This window comes from Eublepharis macularius, chromosome 18, assembly GCF_028583425.1.
Source record: "Eublepharis macularius isolate TG4126 chromosome 18, MPM_Emac_v1.0, whole genome shotgun sequence".
NCBI classification, from domain to species: domain Eukaryota; kingdom Metazoa; phylum Chordata; class Lepidosauria; order Squamata; family Eublepharidae; genus Eublepharis; species Eublepharis macularius.
Window position 1 is genome coordinate 27,211,934 of NC_072807.1, and position 17,014 is coordinate 27,228,947.

The following is a 17,014-nucleotide window of genomic DNA, read 5'->3' on the forward strand; positions in this document are numbered from 1 at the left end:
TTTATATAGACCAGCTAACGCCCAAGGGAAGGAAGAGAGAGCTGGATGTGTCCCAAGTCACGTAGCCCCAAGGAGTCACCCTGCGCAGGAACCGCACTGGGGACCTGCCAATGTGTCCCTAGCACCATGGGACTGTGATGCCCCCTGCTGGACACATGCAACATTTCAGTGCACAGCTTTTTGTCCACCTACTAAGGTTGCCAGGTCCAGGTTTGGAAATTCCAGGAGATTTTGGCCGTGGAGCCTGGAGAGGGTGGAGTTTGTGGAGGTGAGGGGCCCCAGTGGGGTATAATGCCATAGAGTGCATCCTCCAAAGCAGCTGTTTTCTCCAGGGGAACTGATCTTTGTCACCTGATCAGTTGTAATTCTGGGTGATCTCCAGCTGCCACCTGGAGGCTGGCAACCCTACTATTAGTAGAGGGGGAGGAGTCCTGGTCTTTCCATGGGCCCTTGGTGGAGGTTGGGAAGGGAGGTCTAAATTGCATGCCAGTGGCACTGGGTCATTAGAGTAGGGCTGCCCACTCCAAGTTGGGAAATTTCTGGAGACAGAGCCTAGAGAAGGCGAGATTTGGGGATAGAGGGAACTCAGCAGGATATAAATTATATAATGCTGTACAATCCACCTTCCCAAGTGGCGATTTTCTCCTGGTGAATTGTCTGGAGATCAGCTGTAATTCTCCAGGCCCCACCTGGAGGTTGGCTACCTTATTTGGAGGGAGGCAAGCTAAGTGGGGGCTTTGGGGGCAGGCTAAATTGGTCTCTTGGTTTAACTCTTGAAACCAATTTCTAGTGCTTCAGTTTCATGCCTCAATTTTGTAAAGAAAAATAATCAATGTCTCTGAGCATGTCTAGAGGATAAAAGAAAATCTGGGGCAGAGAGGGACTGACTTTGGGTCAAGGATAACCCCCTGCCCACACCTATTTTTTGGAAGAACATCACTAGACCTGGGTGAAGTTGAGGCAATAGCTGCTTTAGGGCATTCACTGAGAATTTATTTTCTGTTCCAAAATATAAAATTCCATCGGAACTGCCTTTCACTCAGGATTTAATTTGAGCCACATTAAAGCCTTGGAAAGAATCTGCTAATAATTAAAAAGTGCTCCTGTCCTGAGCATGTGACCCTGAGAATTTAGCATTTTTAAAATCCTGTCTACAATTTTTAACAGTGACAGATATAGTAAAATATCCCTTTTAATAAACACTCTTCCCTGTTTAAATGATGAAACAGAGAGATTTGCTTTCCATCCCAGCTTTACCCTCCTTCAAGGGTATGAAAGTCCAGATTTAAAGAGGAGACTGTTGAGTAGAAACACAATGGGCCATACCGTGCTCTTATACCTCAGCATGGCCCATCTTCAAGTATATTGACAATTGCTCCTTCTATATCCCCTTTTAAGCACTTGGTTGGCAACTGAGGTGGCAAAAGGGCATCTGCAGCAAGCTGGATAAAGCTCAAAGGCCAACTAGGATTGCCAACTCTGGGTTGGAAAATTCCTGGAAATTTGGTGTGTGTGTGGAGGGAGGTAGAGACTATGGAGGGCAGGATTTGGGGGGAAATGAGACCTCAGTGGATATAACACCTTCAAAGCAGCCCTTTTCTCCAGGGGAACTGATCTCTGGAGATCAGTTTGTAATTCTGGGAGGTCCCCAGGTGCCACCTAGAGTTTAACAACCCTAGGGCTGCCCAATCCTGGCTACTGCTCAAAAGCCTCTAGGCCCAGAAAAGCCCAAAAGGGATTATACATTTCCTATTCCCTCCATTTTTGGTTCACTTGCATTATACTATCTTCGAAAAACTAGCCGTGGCAGGCCATTAGATTGAGCGAAGCCCTTTAATCAGCTATAAGAGGTCTGAGGTGAATATCCACTCCCCAACACCGATCTATTTTGCTTCCTTTTTCATCTATCTCCTGTATCAACCATTTCCTCAGATTCGGCCTTCTTTCAACCATCACCCATTTTTTAAAAAACCTTCTTTAAGCAATCCCAGACCGAGACCCACACCCTCTTTTCCCTCTAATTTTTTCTCTCAGGATTCTCCCACAAAATGCCTCATGATTACCCTTAAGAGGAAAGATGGAAAGTTTTGAGGGGCTCTAGATGAAATCCTCTCAATTTGTCCTTTTCGTCTCTTGTCCCTTCAAGGAAGACCGTAGGCTGTTTTGTACCACAGGAGGCCTCTGGAGGCAGAACAGCACAAGAAGGGAAATCTCACAGCAAAGGGAGGGAACTTTCACCCAAGTGAATTAGGACTAGTCAAACTACATGAGGGTTCTTCTAACCCGTGGTGTGGTGTGATAATATTTTATTCATTTATCCGCTTGGTTTAGATTGCCCTCGTCTCCCTAATGCCCCCCCCCAAAGTGGCTTACAACATTCTCCTCACAACACTGTGATGTAGGAATGTGAGACAGGGCTGAGGTCACTCAGCAAACGTCCATGGCACAGCGGGGATTTGAACCTGGGTCTCTGAAATCCTAGTCCAACACTCTAACTACTACTCCATGTAGAGTAGGATTACCATCTGGCTAATGGCCATTCTCCAGCCATTTGCAGTGCCACCACCCAACAAAAATTTTCAACAGCCATTTCTTCCAGCTAGGGCTACCAGCCTCTAGGTAGTAGCTGGAGATCCCCCAGAATTACAACTGGTCTCCAGGCCACAGAGATCAGCTCACCTGGAGAAAATGGCTACTTTGGGGGGGTGGACTCTATGGAATTATACCATGGCAAGGTCTTTTCCCTCCCCAAACCCCTCTTTCTCCAGGTTTCACCCCCTAGATCTCCAGGAATTTCCCAACTTGGAGCTGGCAACCCTACCTCTAGCATATTCCAGTTATAGTGCCCAGATCCGCCCCCCCCCTTACGTAGGCCATTTCTCTGAAATGTCTGGATTCTGCTATTTACTTAAGCTTGGCTGCAGTGGCTAAGGAGGCTATGTTTCAACAGCCACAAGGTACCCAGAGCTACTAGCAGTTTGAAAAAAGGCTGCTAAAGCTAAGCAGGGGATTAATGGCAAGTTAAACATGCCAAGACATTGGAAGAGACAGCAGACAGAGTAGGCACTGTGGTAAATGGCATTTCTATTTAACTTCTAATAATTATATGTACATTTGCAGCTATGAATGTAAATTAGCCTGTGCAAATTTGGTACTCTCTTTGAATCACAGGTGCTATCTTCAGGCGGCAAAACTCACCTAAAACCTGGGCAATATATAGGTTTGTATTACCCCCTTTTCTGTGTGTGTGTGATCTTTGTATAGAAATTGTGAAATGATAGGTAATCGTGTTGCAAAGGAAGGGGAGATGGTAGCCATGCATCACAACACCACATAAACCTACCTTATACTGAATCAGACTACTGGTCCATTGGAGGCCAGTATTATCTATTCAGACTGGAAGCAGCTCTCCAGTGTCTCAGCAGGAGTCTTTCAAATCACCCACCAACTTCTTTTAATTAGAAGTGCCATGGACGGAACCTAGGATCTTCTGCATGCCAAACAGATGCTCTAATACTGAGCTCCCCCCCCCCCAAATTTTCAGATCCAGACTGAACTGAACCCACCCCCAGCAGCATTTCAAACTGCATTTTCCTTTTTAATTGGATTTTCTTTGTTGAGCTGCTTCGTGAACTTTAAAAAAAAATGGTGGTATGGATGTGAACTATCTTCCAATCCTCTAGTAAGGAGGTTGATTTTAATGATTACATGTTTGTTAGGATTTAACACTAGAGCTTTTAAAAAAACTTTCCAACAGCTGCAGTCTGAATGCAGAGTTGTTAATTAGCTTTAGAACCTCATCTCTTACCACTTCGATTTATCTTAGTTCAGAACCTCATTTCTTGTCACTTCAATTTATCTTAGTTCTTTACAGGCCCTTCTTTAAAAAAAAAAGCAGTTCAGGCACAAGGGACATTGCTTTAATGTTTTTAAGCAATCTGCTCTTCAAATTCTCTCCCTGCCTGCCTTATTATTAAATTTGTTTTTCCAGAGTTTTTTTCCTAATTTAGGCAAGACTTCCACTTTTTGAAAAGAATTCTCTAAAACCAGCCTCCTTAACAGAAGACTGGAAGGTAGCTAACAACACATTTTATAGCTTCCTTGATTCCAAGCATTATGGCATCTTCCACAACTTGTGTTGTCTCTCTCACACAATCATGGAATCTGAGAACATTGTCATCCCTCTTCCTAAGTGGCTTGACTGCATACGTATCTTGCACGAGATCCTGGGCTGTGTCTTGCCTGAGATCTTGAGATTCCACGAATAACTGTTTTAAGGCATATTTATTCTACTTTAGAAACATGGGGTGCATATGTAAAAACAAGAGGAGGCTTACTGAGCATCTGCATTAATACTGTGAGATGTATGACTTTTTTCTCTAGGATCAAGCAGAAGAGAAACTTCTTCCAGTTTGCAGTACTGATTGGCTAGTAACAGTGATGTCACCAAAAACTCGTCATGCACTCCAAGTCTCCAAGTATTAAGTACAGGGTTCTGTTGAAGTAGGGTAGAATCCCTGTAATATATACTGTGCAGGCTTGGGAGAACTCGTGTGACAGCTCTTGTGGCTTCTTAGTGACTTTCCCTTTTCTTTATAGCTCTGCCATCTGAGTTGGTTACACAAACAAGGAGTATAGGTTTTTTTTCTTCCTATTGCTTTACAAAGGCCATTCCTGTTTTTTAAACAATTTTTCATAACGTTCCAACTCTTTGAGCATTAACGATGGTTTCACAGTCGCCAATGACATCACAAAATGTCTGTGTTTCACAGTTGTTGCTTCAACTCTGTTCTCCTGCAGAGCCAATAGAGCAGCCTAAAAGAGAAAAAAATCAGTAATACTGTAAGAAAGAATGAGAGAACTGATGCTTGTTGTTCACAGCTGACTTCTGGTGTAGTTTCTTATACATTTATTTTATTTTAATCAATTATATGCCACATTTCCACCCAAACCAGCATCCCTAAGGCAGTGAACATTAAAACAATTAAAACATTCCAAACATTAAATAAAGGACCAAAATACAAATATATATAATACATTTAAAATACAACAACAATGCTGTTTCCCGAAGACATGAGATGCCCTAGACTTATACTAGAAGTGAATGCATGATCTCAAATCAGGTTGATCATAAATCTTAATTCACTGAGAATTTGAGAAAAAGAAAACCTTACCTCCTTACAGAGATTTTCAAGATCAGCTCCAGAAAACAGATTAGCTCGGGATGCTATATCTTCTAGGGACACGTCAGAATCTATTGGAATTCTTTGAGTGCAGATTTTCAAAATAGAAAGCCTTCCCTATTGTAGAAGGCAACAGAAAGAGGCTGAGCTGTTTGTGTAATACTTTATAGGAAACGCTACAATCCTATGCACATTAGGAATGAAATTATCCATATGTTGCAATGCACAGGAACGGCACTCTCTCTAACAACCGTGTAGCAAAGTATTGGGGCATCCCATATCTACACAATCTCAGTGAACCGCAAAGGATTCAGAGTATATTCTAGGGCACATTCTCAGATAAAATGGGCCATTGTTAGACTTGTAGGGTCTTGCTGCTGCACCATGTGGATGTAAAGGTAATTTCAGAACATTCTCAACATTCCCAGCAGCTGCTGAGTTATTTAATGAAGAAAAGGAAATCTGTTATTGTCGATGTTTATGATAACTTTCTGAAGAACTCCAGCATTCTCAGGAACACAGCTTGAATGCCACTATTTAGTTCAAAATTGTAATCTTATAAAACATTCTGATCAATTAGTTACCACCACTCCACTCTGTAAGTAGAAGTGCGCTTGGAATTATATACCCCCTTTGGTTCATTCATGTGTGGATTTATACTGTACCTTCTTATCAGGAGGAGGAACATAGACAATCTTGTCCAATCTCCCAGGACGCAACAAGGCATCGTCCAACATGTCTGGTCTATTTGTTGCAGCAACAACGACAACATCTTTGTTGAAAACTTCCTGAAGTTTCAACTATAAAGAACATACAAATTTAAAATGCTTAAATAAATATCCATTCACGTATTTAATTCTATTTCCCAAGGTTACAACTGACTTTGAAATACCCCACTAGCATGCTTTTATGCTCAATCAAGAAAAAAATCAGCCATGCAACCATTTATCCCATCCTGCCCAGCGTGATAAAACTATATGCATCACAGGAAAAGCAAGGTTTCTGAATCTAGGATTTATTACAGTTAATCCCCCATCCCCCAGGCATAGCTAATGCTGCAATTTAGCACATGTGTAACATAACCAAAAGCCTTTGGTCCCTGCTACTCAGAGAAAGGCAAGCTTAGAAATGTTTAAAGTAAATAATCAAGCAAGCAAACAAACAAATCTATGTAATGTTTCGAACAGTCTCATCTGCAATCTTTTCTTGTTTATTTTGCCAATTTCACTTGACAACCTAAAATATGTAAGAAAGCAAATGCTTGCAAGAGAATATTGTTTAATATCATAAACAACAAACTCAGCAGGATACAAACTTACTGCTCTATCAAATTACTAGCTCTGAGGTTAGCCTTGTCCTTCCACTACAGTTCCAAAAGCGAGTTCTGCCTCTGTGTAACAACAGCAGAACCACCAGCACTGGGGCACAAGCACTGGAGAAATCAAGGAGTACTGTTGAGGGAAGGTCCAAGCAGCACCTGAAGTGCCATGGGAACAGTCCTGTCCAGCTAACCCCTTGGTGGATGTACAATGCAGTTCAATGCAGAGTTATTCCAGTTTAAGCTCACGGACTTCAACGGGCTCAGAATGGTGTATCTCTGCACAGGACCGCAGAGTTCATGTTTAAGAGTGGTTTGCATAGCTCTGGTTTCTTGCTTTAATCTTGGTTAAGATCCTAAAAGTGCAGAAGAAAATGCTAAGTGGTCTGTGTAGGGAGACACTGGCAAGACCTACCATCATTTTGCAGAGAGGCTTGGAACTGCCTTCATTATAATTTGCTTAGTGCCAATGTAACATTTAGCAATGGTTAAAGCAGAGCCTGGTTTATAAAACCCTAAGTATCTAAAACCATTATTAGAGTATTTAAAAAGAAACTGAACCATAGCTATGCATGAACAGTGCAATCGTAAGCAGAGTTGCATCTTTCTAAGTCCACTGAGATCAAAGTGCTTAGAAGGGCATAGCTATGCTTAGAACTGCTCATGGCCTAGGGTGATGATGAGAGACAAACGATTTCCAAAAAGTAGCTATTTCTACTTCATCACATGCAGGGATACCTCTTTATCATTTTCATTTTGTTCCGGACAGTCACCATCCAGCTCTAATTTATTTCCTCTTCTCTCTGTGACCTTTAGTCCAATGCCGTCCAATTCATTGAGAAGGACGGAAAGAACTCTCTCTTGGACACCATGCCCTGTTTTACCAACTGACCGGGATCCCAGCATAGAATCAATTTCATCCAGAAATACTATTGCTGGTGTATTTGCTCTTGCTTGGCGAAAGACCTTGAGACAGGTATGCAATGAGATAAAAATTAAGGACCTGTTTATGTCATTTGTGTCATTTTAAAATATGTTTTGTCCTACATTTTTAGACAAAAGCCAAAATTCAAAGACAATTAATTTTAACCACATTTTTAGCAGCATCACCATACCAAAAACATAAATGAGGAAAATGCTTCAATACAACTATTTTGTACCAACCACCAAGTACATTTAGAAATGTAATATAATAATAATAATAAAATAATAATACTTTAATTTAATAGTGCTTTACTGAAGTTATGATATATAGAAAGTAAGAGAATGGCTGGGTTCTGATGTTTTGTTAAAACATTCTTTGGCACAATAAAACAAACACACAATTAACGCTCCCCCACCATTTGGTACTACCTGGCTGATTCCACACATGTTGGATAATGCACTTCCAATCCTCTTTATAGATCATTTGGAATGGATTTTTTTGTGTGCGGAACAAAAAAATCCACCTCAAACGACTGATAAAGTGCATTGAACGTGCATTATCCAACGTGTGCGGAATCAGCCCCTGAATGGGTTTTTAAGGCTCCTTGGGCCCACTAGATTCCTCCTTGCCCTTCTCCTTTCTGTGCACCATTAGCAATTTCAGGTTTTCATCAAAGGTAGTTTGATATTACATCGAAACCAGCACATGCTGATCTGTAGCCTTATTTATGGTTTGTGATCTGTACTAACCTGCAAATCAGGTTTCTAATCAATGGTTTGTTCCCAGTTGGAATTTTGGTTTGCCAGGTTACTGGAACCCGCTGCTTTATTTATCTCATTTCTCCCAAATGGAGACCCAAAGCAGCTTACATCATTCTCCTCTCCTCCACTGTATCCTCACACCAACCCTGTGAGGTAGGATAGGTTGAAAGTGAGTGTGTGTGTGTGTGTGTGTGTGTGTCAAACTTCGGTCTCTCAGATCCTAGTCTGACACTCTAATTACTTATAAGATCATAGCATATGACAAGAGGAGGGAACTTAACACAAGCAAGCCCCTTAAAGGATTGTTTTGTAGCACTAAACTGTGGTTTGGTGTCACATCTGAACCTAAAGCTCTTAGAAATGAAAGCACAGGCATGATTATATAGTCATTTTCTCATGGACTAGGAGAACGAAAACCAAACCTGAGACAAAATCTTCTCTGAATCACCAACATAAGGTGAGAAAAGATCAGCGCCACTCACGGACAGAAAGGAACAGTGGCAGCTTGTGGCTGCTGCTTTTACAAGCGTAGTTTTGGCACAACCGGATGGTCCATACAAAAGGATACCCTTTGGCCGGGCCAGACCCATCCTAATGAAAGCCTCAGGGAACTTTATTGGCCACTCGATGCTCTGGAAAAAAAAAAAAGGAAAAAGCAGAAACTCGCATCAGTTCCTCATGTTGTTAAATTTACTGGTGATTGTCCTCTGCTTCACAAATACACACGGGCCCCACAATCTAGGGTGTGGGGGGGGGGGACTGAAAACCTTGATTGTATTTCCTTTAAGGTTTAAGCAATTTACAGTGAAATTCTAAGCAGAGCTACTCCAGTCTAAGCCCATTGTAATCAATGGGCTTAGACTGGAGTAACTCTGCTTAGGATTTCATTGTTGAACCCCTAAACTGCTTTGTAAGAGTGGGAGAAATTAAAAAAAAAACCCAACCATGAACTTCCTCTCTCTTTTCCCCTCCAGGAGCTACGAGATGGCAGCTAACATTGTTGGACACCTAGCATTCAGACAGGTGAATACATATTAGCAATATTAACAAAAATTATCACCGTTCGGTTACAATAGCATCATCCTTATATAAATGGGCTCCAGAAGATGTTACAAGGGCTCTCACTTGGGATGTCTTAGAAAATGCTGCAAAGCAATACTATCTAGAGATATGTTGGGGAGAGGCTAAGTTGGGCAGTTATCTTTTTTTTCCAGGTGTTGTTGGGAATGGCAGTTGCAATGTTTTTTAGCTGACATTTATTCATAATAATACTTGCCTTTATACAGTGCTTAGAGAGTTCAAAATTCTTCAGAAACAGCATCCATGGTACTTAATTCAAAACAACTCTGTAAGATTGGGGTTATTTTGCTGATTCGGAGAAGAAGGGAATCTGACAGTGGCTTGCCTTAGGTATCTACTAAGCAAGCTTTAAATATTTCATCAGAAATCCCAAAGCCTACCTGAGGATTCCCTGCTTGTTTTCTCAAAAAAAGAGAGTCAAACCCAAACAGCTTTGAAACTGTACCCAAGAAGGGGCAAGGAAGTTAATTATCAGTGTAAGTGAATTTAAAAAGGAGAAGAGTGAAGAATTCTGGGTTCACTGCTCATATATGGCATCCTGCAGCACAACTATACACACTGAAATACACATGATAAACAATTTATAGGAATTAAGGCACAGTTTAAGAGAAAAAGAAGTAGTTACCCTTGAAGAGCCTTCTGCCTACCCTACCTGCTTTAACTTTAGCTTCACATCTTCAAGGCCCCCAATTTGATCCCAGTTGACAGGTTTAAAGTCTGACAGCCCAATGCCACTTCGAAAAGATGACGGTCGAATTTTTTTCAGAGCTTCATAAAAATCCGACATGTTAACTGAGTCCTGAAGAAACACATGAAGAACAAAGGAAGATTTATAGATTTTATATAGCGCTACTCCCATGCAAAAAGTTTTGTGTATGCGTATCTTGTTGCAATCCTTACAACAGCCCTAAGAAGAAGAACAGCAGTGAGGGAGGAGTAGCAAGACAGAGACAGGGCCTTGGCTAAGGGCATCTAATGAGTGTGGCAGAGATGAGATTTGAATTAGGGACATTCTAGATTATTGCTCATATTAGTGGCTAAGAAAAACCCCAATAAAGTCCTGTTTGCCTTTACGGATAAGGGTCTGAGGTCACTTGCAGCTCCACCAATTAGCAATATGTCCATGCACCTGGATCCTCAAATTGCTAGTTCTTGTACACTGATTTTACAGACACAAACCACTGCAATATATCCTAACGCACTGGCACAACTCCACAAAAGTTGTGATGTTGCAGCTGCCACAACAACAGTCAACACACTGATTACACAAAGGATGAAGAGAGGAGCCATTGCTCTGCAGCAGAGCATCTGCTTGGCCTGTAGAAAGTCCCAGATTCAATTGCCAACATCTCCAGTAAGGACCAGATTGTAGGTGATGTGAAAGACCTCTGCCCGAGTCCCTGGAGCGCCTCTGCCAGTTTGAGTATTCAGGACTGACTTTGATGGACCAATGGTCTGATTCAATATAAAGCAGTTTCAGGGCTTTTTTTTCAGCAGGAACGCAGTGGAACGGAGTTCCAGCACCTCTTAAAAATGGCCACATGGCCGGTGGCCCCGCCCCCTGATCTCCAGACAGAGGGGAGTTTAGATTGCCCTCTGCGCCGCCGAGATCAGGGGGCGGGGCCACTGGCCATGTGACCATTTTCGCCAAGGGCGATTTAAACTTTAAAAAACTCCCCCTTGTTCCAGCTGACCCAAAGTGACATCATTGTGTGGTCTTGAGTTCCACCACCTCTTTTCCCAGAAAAAAAGCCCTGGGCAGCTTCATGTGTTGATGTGAATTTAACTCAAAGCAGAACAGTCTTGATGGACAAAGAAGAAAATGCAGCTATTTTTATTTATTAATTTGTGTCATTTATAGTCTACCTTTCTCACTGAGACTCAAGGCGGATTACACAGTGTGAGATTAGTACAGTCAGTATCAAGGACAATTTCATAAACAATGCCATAGGGTAAATAAACACAAGTTTACAAAGACATAACATTAGCAAGAACATTAGGGCTGCTCTTTGAAATAGATTCTTACCGAACAAGCACGGAACACAGCCTGCATAGCAGCTTCTCTGCAGAGTGCCGTAAGGTCAGCTCCAACGTAACCCGTTGTGATCTCTGCAAGTTCAAGCAAATCGACGTTGCTGGACACGGGCATATCAGCAGTAATCAGCTGCAGAATGGACTTCCTCTGCGTCAGGGTTGGTGTTCCAATGATAATCTGAAAGCAGCCCAAAAGAACAGAAACATACTGCCTATCTTTCTGTAACTTGACTTAACCCGGAGCAAATCAGAGCTTACTTTAATTCTAACAAAAACTCACACAGCAATCCTACGTGAAATCAATGAGCTTAGATTGGAGTAACTCTGTTTAGGATTGCACCGTCAGTCTTAGACTGTATTTTGAAAGCCAGGACTAAGTGTCAGAAGATCCGAATTTTAAAAACCAATGTGATCTTACGCATACTATAACCTGAACATCTACTAAACAAAGAGGATGGTATAACCAGTTAGAAGCAACGTGTATCTTTGAAGGGACAGAAATACAACTGTGCATTTGACGTAACTTGCAATTCCCTTGGCATCTTTCATTATTAAGAAACGATGTTACCATCAAAAGCAAGTTTCAAATAATTTTTGCACACCCTATTAAAGCAGTTAAGTTATATGATTCTATCCACTGGACATTTTTTGCAGCGGTGGGAGACAGAAGAACTTATGAATGGTCCAATTCTTGCACAAGAAATTGGTGTATCAACAGATATTAAATGAGGATTTAATGTTCTTAAAACAGTACCACCTGATACAGTGTTTGACTGTTAGGTCTTAAGGTTATTTTGCAGCTGTCTGCAATTTAGTAATCGAATTCAGCCTCCTAATAATCTCAGCATTTATTCAACCTCTCCCTGTCCCCTCTCAGTTTTTAGTTAGTTCTTATGGATGTCAAGATGGACTTGAAAGTATATAAGCAACAATTATAAGAGTGTAGCCTACCTCTTCTTTGCTCAGCAAATTCTGAAGCCTTCCTTCAGCCTAAGCAACCCTCCTCTGATAGAAATGTCTCTTCCTCCAGGGGAAAGCAACTGCTCCTTGCTGCTCTCAGATGAAGAAAATATGAGGGCACTGCCAATTAACTATCACTGACTAGTTTTCCAACCTTCAGTGGCATATCATGTTTACACTGTAAATTTAAACCAGTTTACCTGTAAAGTGAATGCCAACATTGCAACTCTACTTACAAGAAAAGATGAGGTAACAAAGAACTACAGCTCCCACAGTCCTTCAAAGGAACCCACTGCATTGGCTGAAATCAGTAGCAGATATCCCATGTTTCTAGTGAATTATAATCTCCCTCCCTTCCTGCCAAATGAAGCACCAACCGCAAACAAAACATTTTAAAATGAGATATAACCACCTCTCGGTCAATTCTGCCCGGCCTTCTCAGCGCAGGGTCTAGAGCATCGGGCCTATTTGTTGCTGCTACAATCACCATCTTACTTCCTCCATTAATTCCATCAATAAGAGTCAGCAACTGAGCCACCAGGCGATTTTCAGGAGCATTATTGGAACTTTCCCGTTTGGGACACAAGGAATCAATCTCATCAATAAACAGAATTGTCGGTCCTTCGCTGGACATTTCTCTTGCTTGGTCAAACATGCGTCGCAAGTTCTCCTCACTTTCACCAGGTCTCGGACCATACACAACAGGGCCGTTGAGGCACAGAAGACAAGCACCTACTTCGCAAGCAACTGCTTTGACAAGAAGCGTCTTACCCACACCTGGGGGCCCTACCAAAAGCACTCCTCTAGGAAGAGAAAGACCTAGCTCCTGGAAGGTTTTTGGAAAGTGTAAAGGCAAGTCGATCATCTCTTTCAAAGACTTGCTGACATCCTCCATTCCAGCCACTAGAGTTTTTGCATGGTCTTCTACCAAAAGTTTGTACCAGTCTAGCGTGACCACCTCGTGAACAAAGACATTGGTTTTGAGAGTTACTAAGCCAACTTCCTCTGTGGCAGGCTCCATAGACAATACTTCAATGCATGCCATTGGATTTCCCAGAATTGGGCCAAACGTAACAACGTGATGAAGGGCAACACAAGCATTTCGTAGCAGCTCTTTGGCCAGCTCCTGCAGCATTGCTTCTGAAGTGTATTTCTTCACAGCACGGTTCTTAAGGACCACCCTGATAGTCATTTTTCTAAGTTTATGACGTCCCTGGACTTGCAGGAGATCAGTGCTCAGAGTGAGATTCCGTAAATGGTCCACTTTTATGCTGCGAGTTCTACACTTGAGGTCAAGCTGCAAGTAGCCATCAGCCAAGTCATGCCTAGGCCAGGCAGTGCACAGGCAAGTGCCAGAGGGCAGGGTGATCTTAACAGGCGAGCCCAGTTTGGCACCCAGGGAAGAGAAAGTGGCAGGCCCCAATCTGCACCTCTGTGTGCCCTCATCTTCTGGATCTTGCGGGAGCAGTTTTAATAAAGCCATCTTCAAAAGCTGGTCACAGATTTGTGCAAATCATGCACATGGGCATGTCCCTGGAAAAAAAAAGAAAAGAGCTGTCAGTTTTATGAAACAATAGCGACAGGAACACTTTTCCTGATTTAATGAGGCCCTAGATGGGCAAAGATCTTGACTGTGGTGGGGATTCATATCAAAAGTCCTGCTCTTGGGTTTCCTTTAGACTGTCACGAAGGAGTGGTGTAATTTCATAGAAGTTACTTCGTACTACAAAAATGACCATGCCTGAAACATGGGCTCAGGACTGTCCAGTTCTTTCCCTCAAATGGCACAGGTTGGCAGTGACTCAGTGGAATGCTTTCCAGGTAGAACATCATCTCAGGTATAACCCTGGCATCTCCCATCAAAAGGTTCAGGTAGAAGGTGGTGTGAAAGGCCTTTGCCTGTTGCCAGACAGAGTAGACAACACTGACCTTCATAGACCAATGGTCTGATTTGGTATAAGGTAGACTTCTGGTCCAATAAAGTGCTACTGGACCTGGATCTTGTTCTTTGACTGCAAACCAGCATGGCTACTCACCTGAAAGTATAAGGCAGCTTCATGTGAATCAGGTCGAGAAGGCAGAAAATAAAAAGCACTGTGGGATGCAATATGCTTCATGTGAGTCCCCATGCTATAACTGGCAAGACCCACCTGCTGGTCCTTGTCCCTGGCTCCACCTTCAACCTATCACAACTCCTTTTATTAAAGCTGGATAAAAAATAAAATAGATAAAAAATAAAAGAGCTCCGTGGTGCAGAGTGGTAAGCTGCAGTACTGCAGCCCAAGCTCTGCTCAGGACCTGAGTTCCATCCTTTCGGAAGCTGGGTTCAGGTAGCCGGCTCAAGGTTGACTCAGCCTTCCATCCTTCCAAGGTCGGTAAAATGAGTACCCAGTTTCCTGGGGGTAAAGTGTAGACGACTGGGGAAGGCAATGGCAAACCACCCCGTAACAAAAAGTCTGCCAAGAAAACGTCGTGATGCGACGTCCCCCCATGGGTCAGTAATGACTCGGTGCTTGCACAGGGGACTACCTTGACCTCTTTATATCTAAAGATGCAAAAACGAGCGTTTGTGTCCTGTCTTCTCCAAACGATAGCTCAACTTCCTAAATGCAGAAGGCGCAGAGAGACACGTGAGCTACCAGTGCTAGCAGCGACATTAGAGACCGGACACAAAACGCAGGAATAAGCAGCCCCCCCCCTTTCCCACGTACCCTCCGCGCATCAGGGCAGGAGAAGGCGGCGAGGTCCACGTTTCGTCCTTACTCTCAAGCAGGCAAGAAAAGACCACCCCCCTGCCCCGCCCCTCCAAAAGAACAGCAATGCACCAACTGGCTAGCAGCCTTGCCAATCAACCCCAAAGAGGCGTGCATGCACGGACTCTGTGGGAGTCGGTTTTCCTCCGGCCCAATCGGAGGCGACTATCCAGTGGAGGCGGTACAGCCACTCACTCAATCAGAGAAAGCAAGAAGGGAGAAGGAAAGAGGTTTGTGGGTTGGGCTTAGCTGTACCTGATCCTATTCTTCAGAGAGCGTAAAACAAAACATCGGGGCTGGGTTTGCCAAGGACTTGCAAAGGGAAGGAAAGAGAATCGCTTCCAAGGGCTTCCGCTAATGGTTAAGGGATGCAAGAGGCGCTTCTCATTTTGGTGGCCAGCTGGGGGCGGACACGCACTTTGTATGTGGTTCGCATCCCCTTATCTGCAGCTGATTTTATCTGTTCTGGTCTTTTACGCTCAGCTTTCGATAAAGATGTGGGAAGGCTCGCTTTCAGTGCCAAGTAATGATCCAGAACGGTATTTTGGACCATGGGCAGAGTGCCTTTACCCATCCATACCCAGGACTTTACACATCTGGGGTTAAAGCGGGCAAAGTGTGTGTTTTCCAGGTAGATTTGAACTTCAGGCAATCAAAACTTATCGCCCTTTATAAGTGTCAGCCCATGCTCACGTTCCCCCTTCCAGTTCCTATGTTCGAAAACCCTTTACCCTAAAGTTGTATATGCCTCTTTGCTGGCTGTACACTGAATTAATTTTTCTAATCTGTGCTGGCTTCTGAAACTGGTATGTTAGTAAACAAGTTTTCTTTTTCTAAACTTTAAAAAGTTTAAGAATGGTCTGCACTGTCTCAGCTTAACCTACCTCACAGGGTTGTTCGGAGGATAAATGGAGGGGTGACTTATGTGTGATGCTGCTCTAAATCTTTTGGAGGAAGGGTAAGATAAATATGTAATAAACAGATGCATAACTTTCCCTCAGTGGAAATTTCACAAGGATTCAAGGGCCTTGTGTTGATTTAGGAGTTCTCATTGCCTCTTTCTGTTAAAGAAAATGTGTACCTGGAGTGGCTTTGTGTGTATCTTGCATTGTGGTGCATTCCGAATCTTACTTCTATTTTACTTTGCAACTGTAGTTACTTGAAATCCTCAGTAAGTGATTTTTATCAAGTATGCCAAGAACTGCTTTGCTAGATCACATCAAAGGACTGCCTAATCCAGATTCTTGTTTCCAAAAAGAAGCAGGCTAGTTTCACCAAAATGCACGAAAATAATGGCTACGCCTCATCTTGTTTGTTCCCCTGATATTCACAGGTATTATGCCCCTGAATACGGAAGTTCCATTGAGCTATCGTGGTTTATAATTCCAGGTTGATCTCTCCTGATTGAGTTTGTCTGATTCTTATTAAAAGACATGCAAGCACAGCCGTTCTGTCTGTCCCTCACCCTCTCTGCTCATTGAGGAGTCAATTGCAGCCATGAAGGGGCAATTTAATTTGCTGCAGAAGTATGGGAAGGAATAGTTCAATACGTGACCCACAGTGACCCTTTCTTGAGCTTTGAAGTAGCTGCACAGGGGGTGAAAATTCACTTTAAAAAAACCTGGCAGTCCTAATCACTGATCTTTTGTGTCCAGTTTGGCTCTAATGTAGTGGCCATCACTCCATCCTTTCTGTACTAAACAAGTTTTTAAAAGGTTGAATCAGAGTCCAGTGGTATCTTATAGACCAACAAGATTCTCAGAGTATAAGCTTTGAAAATTCAAAGGAAGGGTATCTGAAGGATAGGAGCTTTGACGCTCAAAAGCTTATACCCTGAAAATCTTGTTGATCTCTAAGGTGCCATCCTGCTATCCTATTGCAGACCAACACGACTGCCTGCTTGAAACTTTCTTTTAAAAAGGTTATTTATTTTATACCCACTAGATGGCAGCTGAACATCAGTAATGAATGTCCATCTCCTTGAGGAGATCAGATTTCTA

General features: G+C 42.7%; 2 protein-coding genes across 3 annotated transcripts in view; one reads left to right on the plus strand and one right to left on the minus strand.

The window, feature by feature from the left end:
* Positions 1-3,904: 3,904 nt before the first annotated feature.
* Positions 3,905-15,031, minus strand: AFG2B (AFG2 AAA ATPase homolog B). 2 transcript variants are annotated; one of them, XM_055002641.1, is made up of 10 exons: positions 14,973-15,017; positions 14,191-14,297; positions 12,674-13,794; positions 11,294-11,479; positions 9,920-10,066; positions 8,610-8,819; positions 7,240-7,467; positions 5,849-5,983; positions 5,175-5,300; positions 3,905-4,815 (listed from the first exon to the last, which is right to left on the minus strand). In XM_055002641.1, exons 3-10 carry the CDS (start codon positions 13,742-13,744, stop codon positions 4,660-4,662), a joined length of 2,259 nt encoding a protein of 752 aa, XP_054858616.1. In that variant the 5' UTR covers positions 13,745-13,794; positions 14,191-14,297; positions 14,973-15,017; the 3' UTR covers positions 3,905-4,659. The 2 variants fall into 2 exon arrangements, with proteins under 2 accessions (XP_054858616.1, XP_054858615.1); XM_055002640.1 differs by lacking the exon at positions 14,191-14,297 and having other exon boundaries at positions 14,973-15,031.
* Positions 15,032-15,129: 98 nt separating this feature from the next.
* ATP8B4 (ATPase phospholipid transporting 8B4 (putative)) overlaps positions 15,130-17,014 on the plus strand; it is a 74,683-nt gene continuing 72,798 nt past the window's right edge. The window contains 1 exon segment of the mRNA XM_055002298.1: positions 15,130-15,244. Within this exon segment, the coding sequence (XP_054858273.1) occupies positions 15,130-15,244 (115 nt within the window).

Bases quoted from the DNA above. Each gene is read 5' to 3' on its own strand.
- AFG2B (XM_055002640.1), bottom strand. From the start codon at position 13,744: ATGGCTTTATTAAAACTGCTCCCGCAAGATCCAGAAGATGAGGGCACA. The intron at 11,480-12,673 runs GTGGTTATATCT...GGCTGCTTTCAG, and splicing joins CGGGCAGAATTGACCGAGAG to ATTATCATTGGAACACCAAC. The intron at 5,301-5,848 runs GTACAGTATAAA...CTTCTACAATAG, and splicing joins TTCCTCCTCCTGATAAGAAG to GGAAGGCTTTCTATTTTGAA.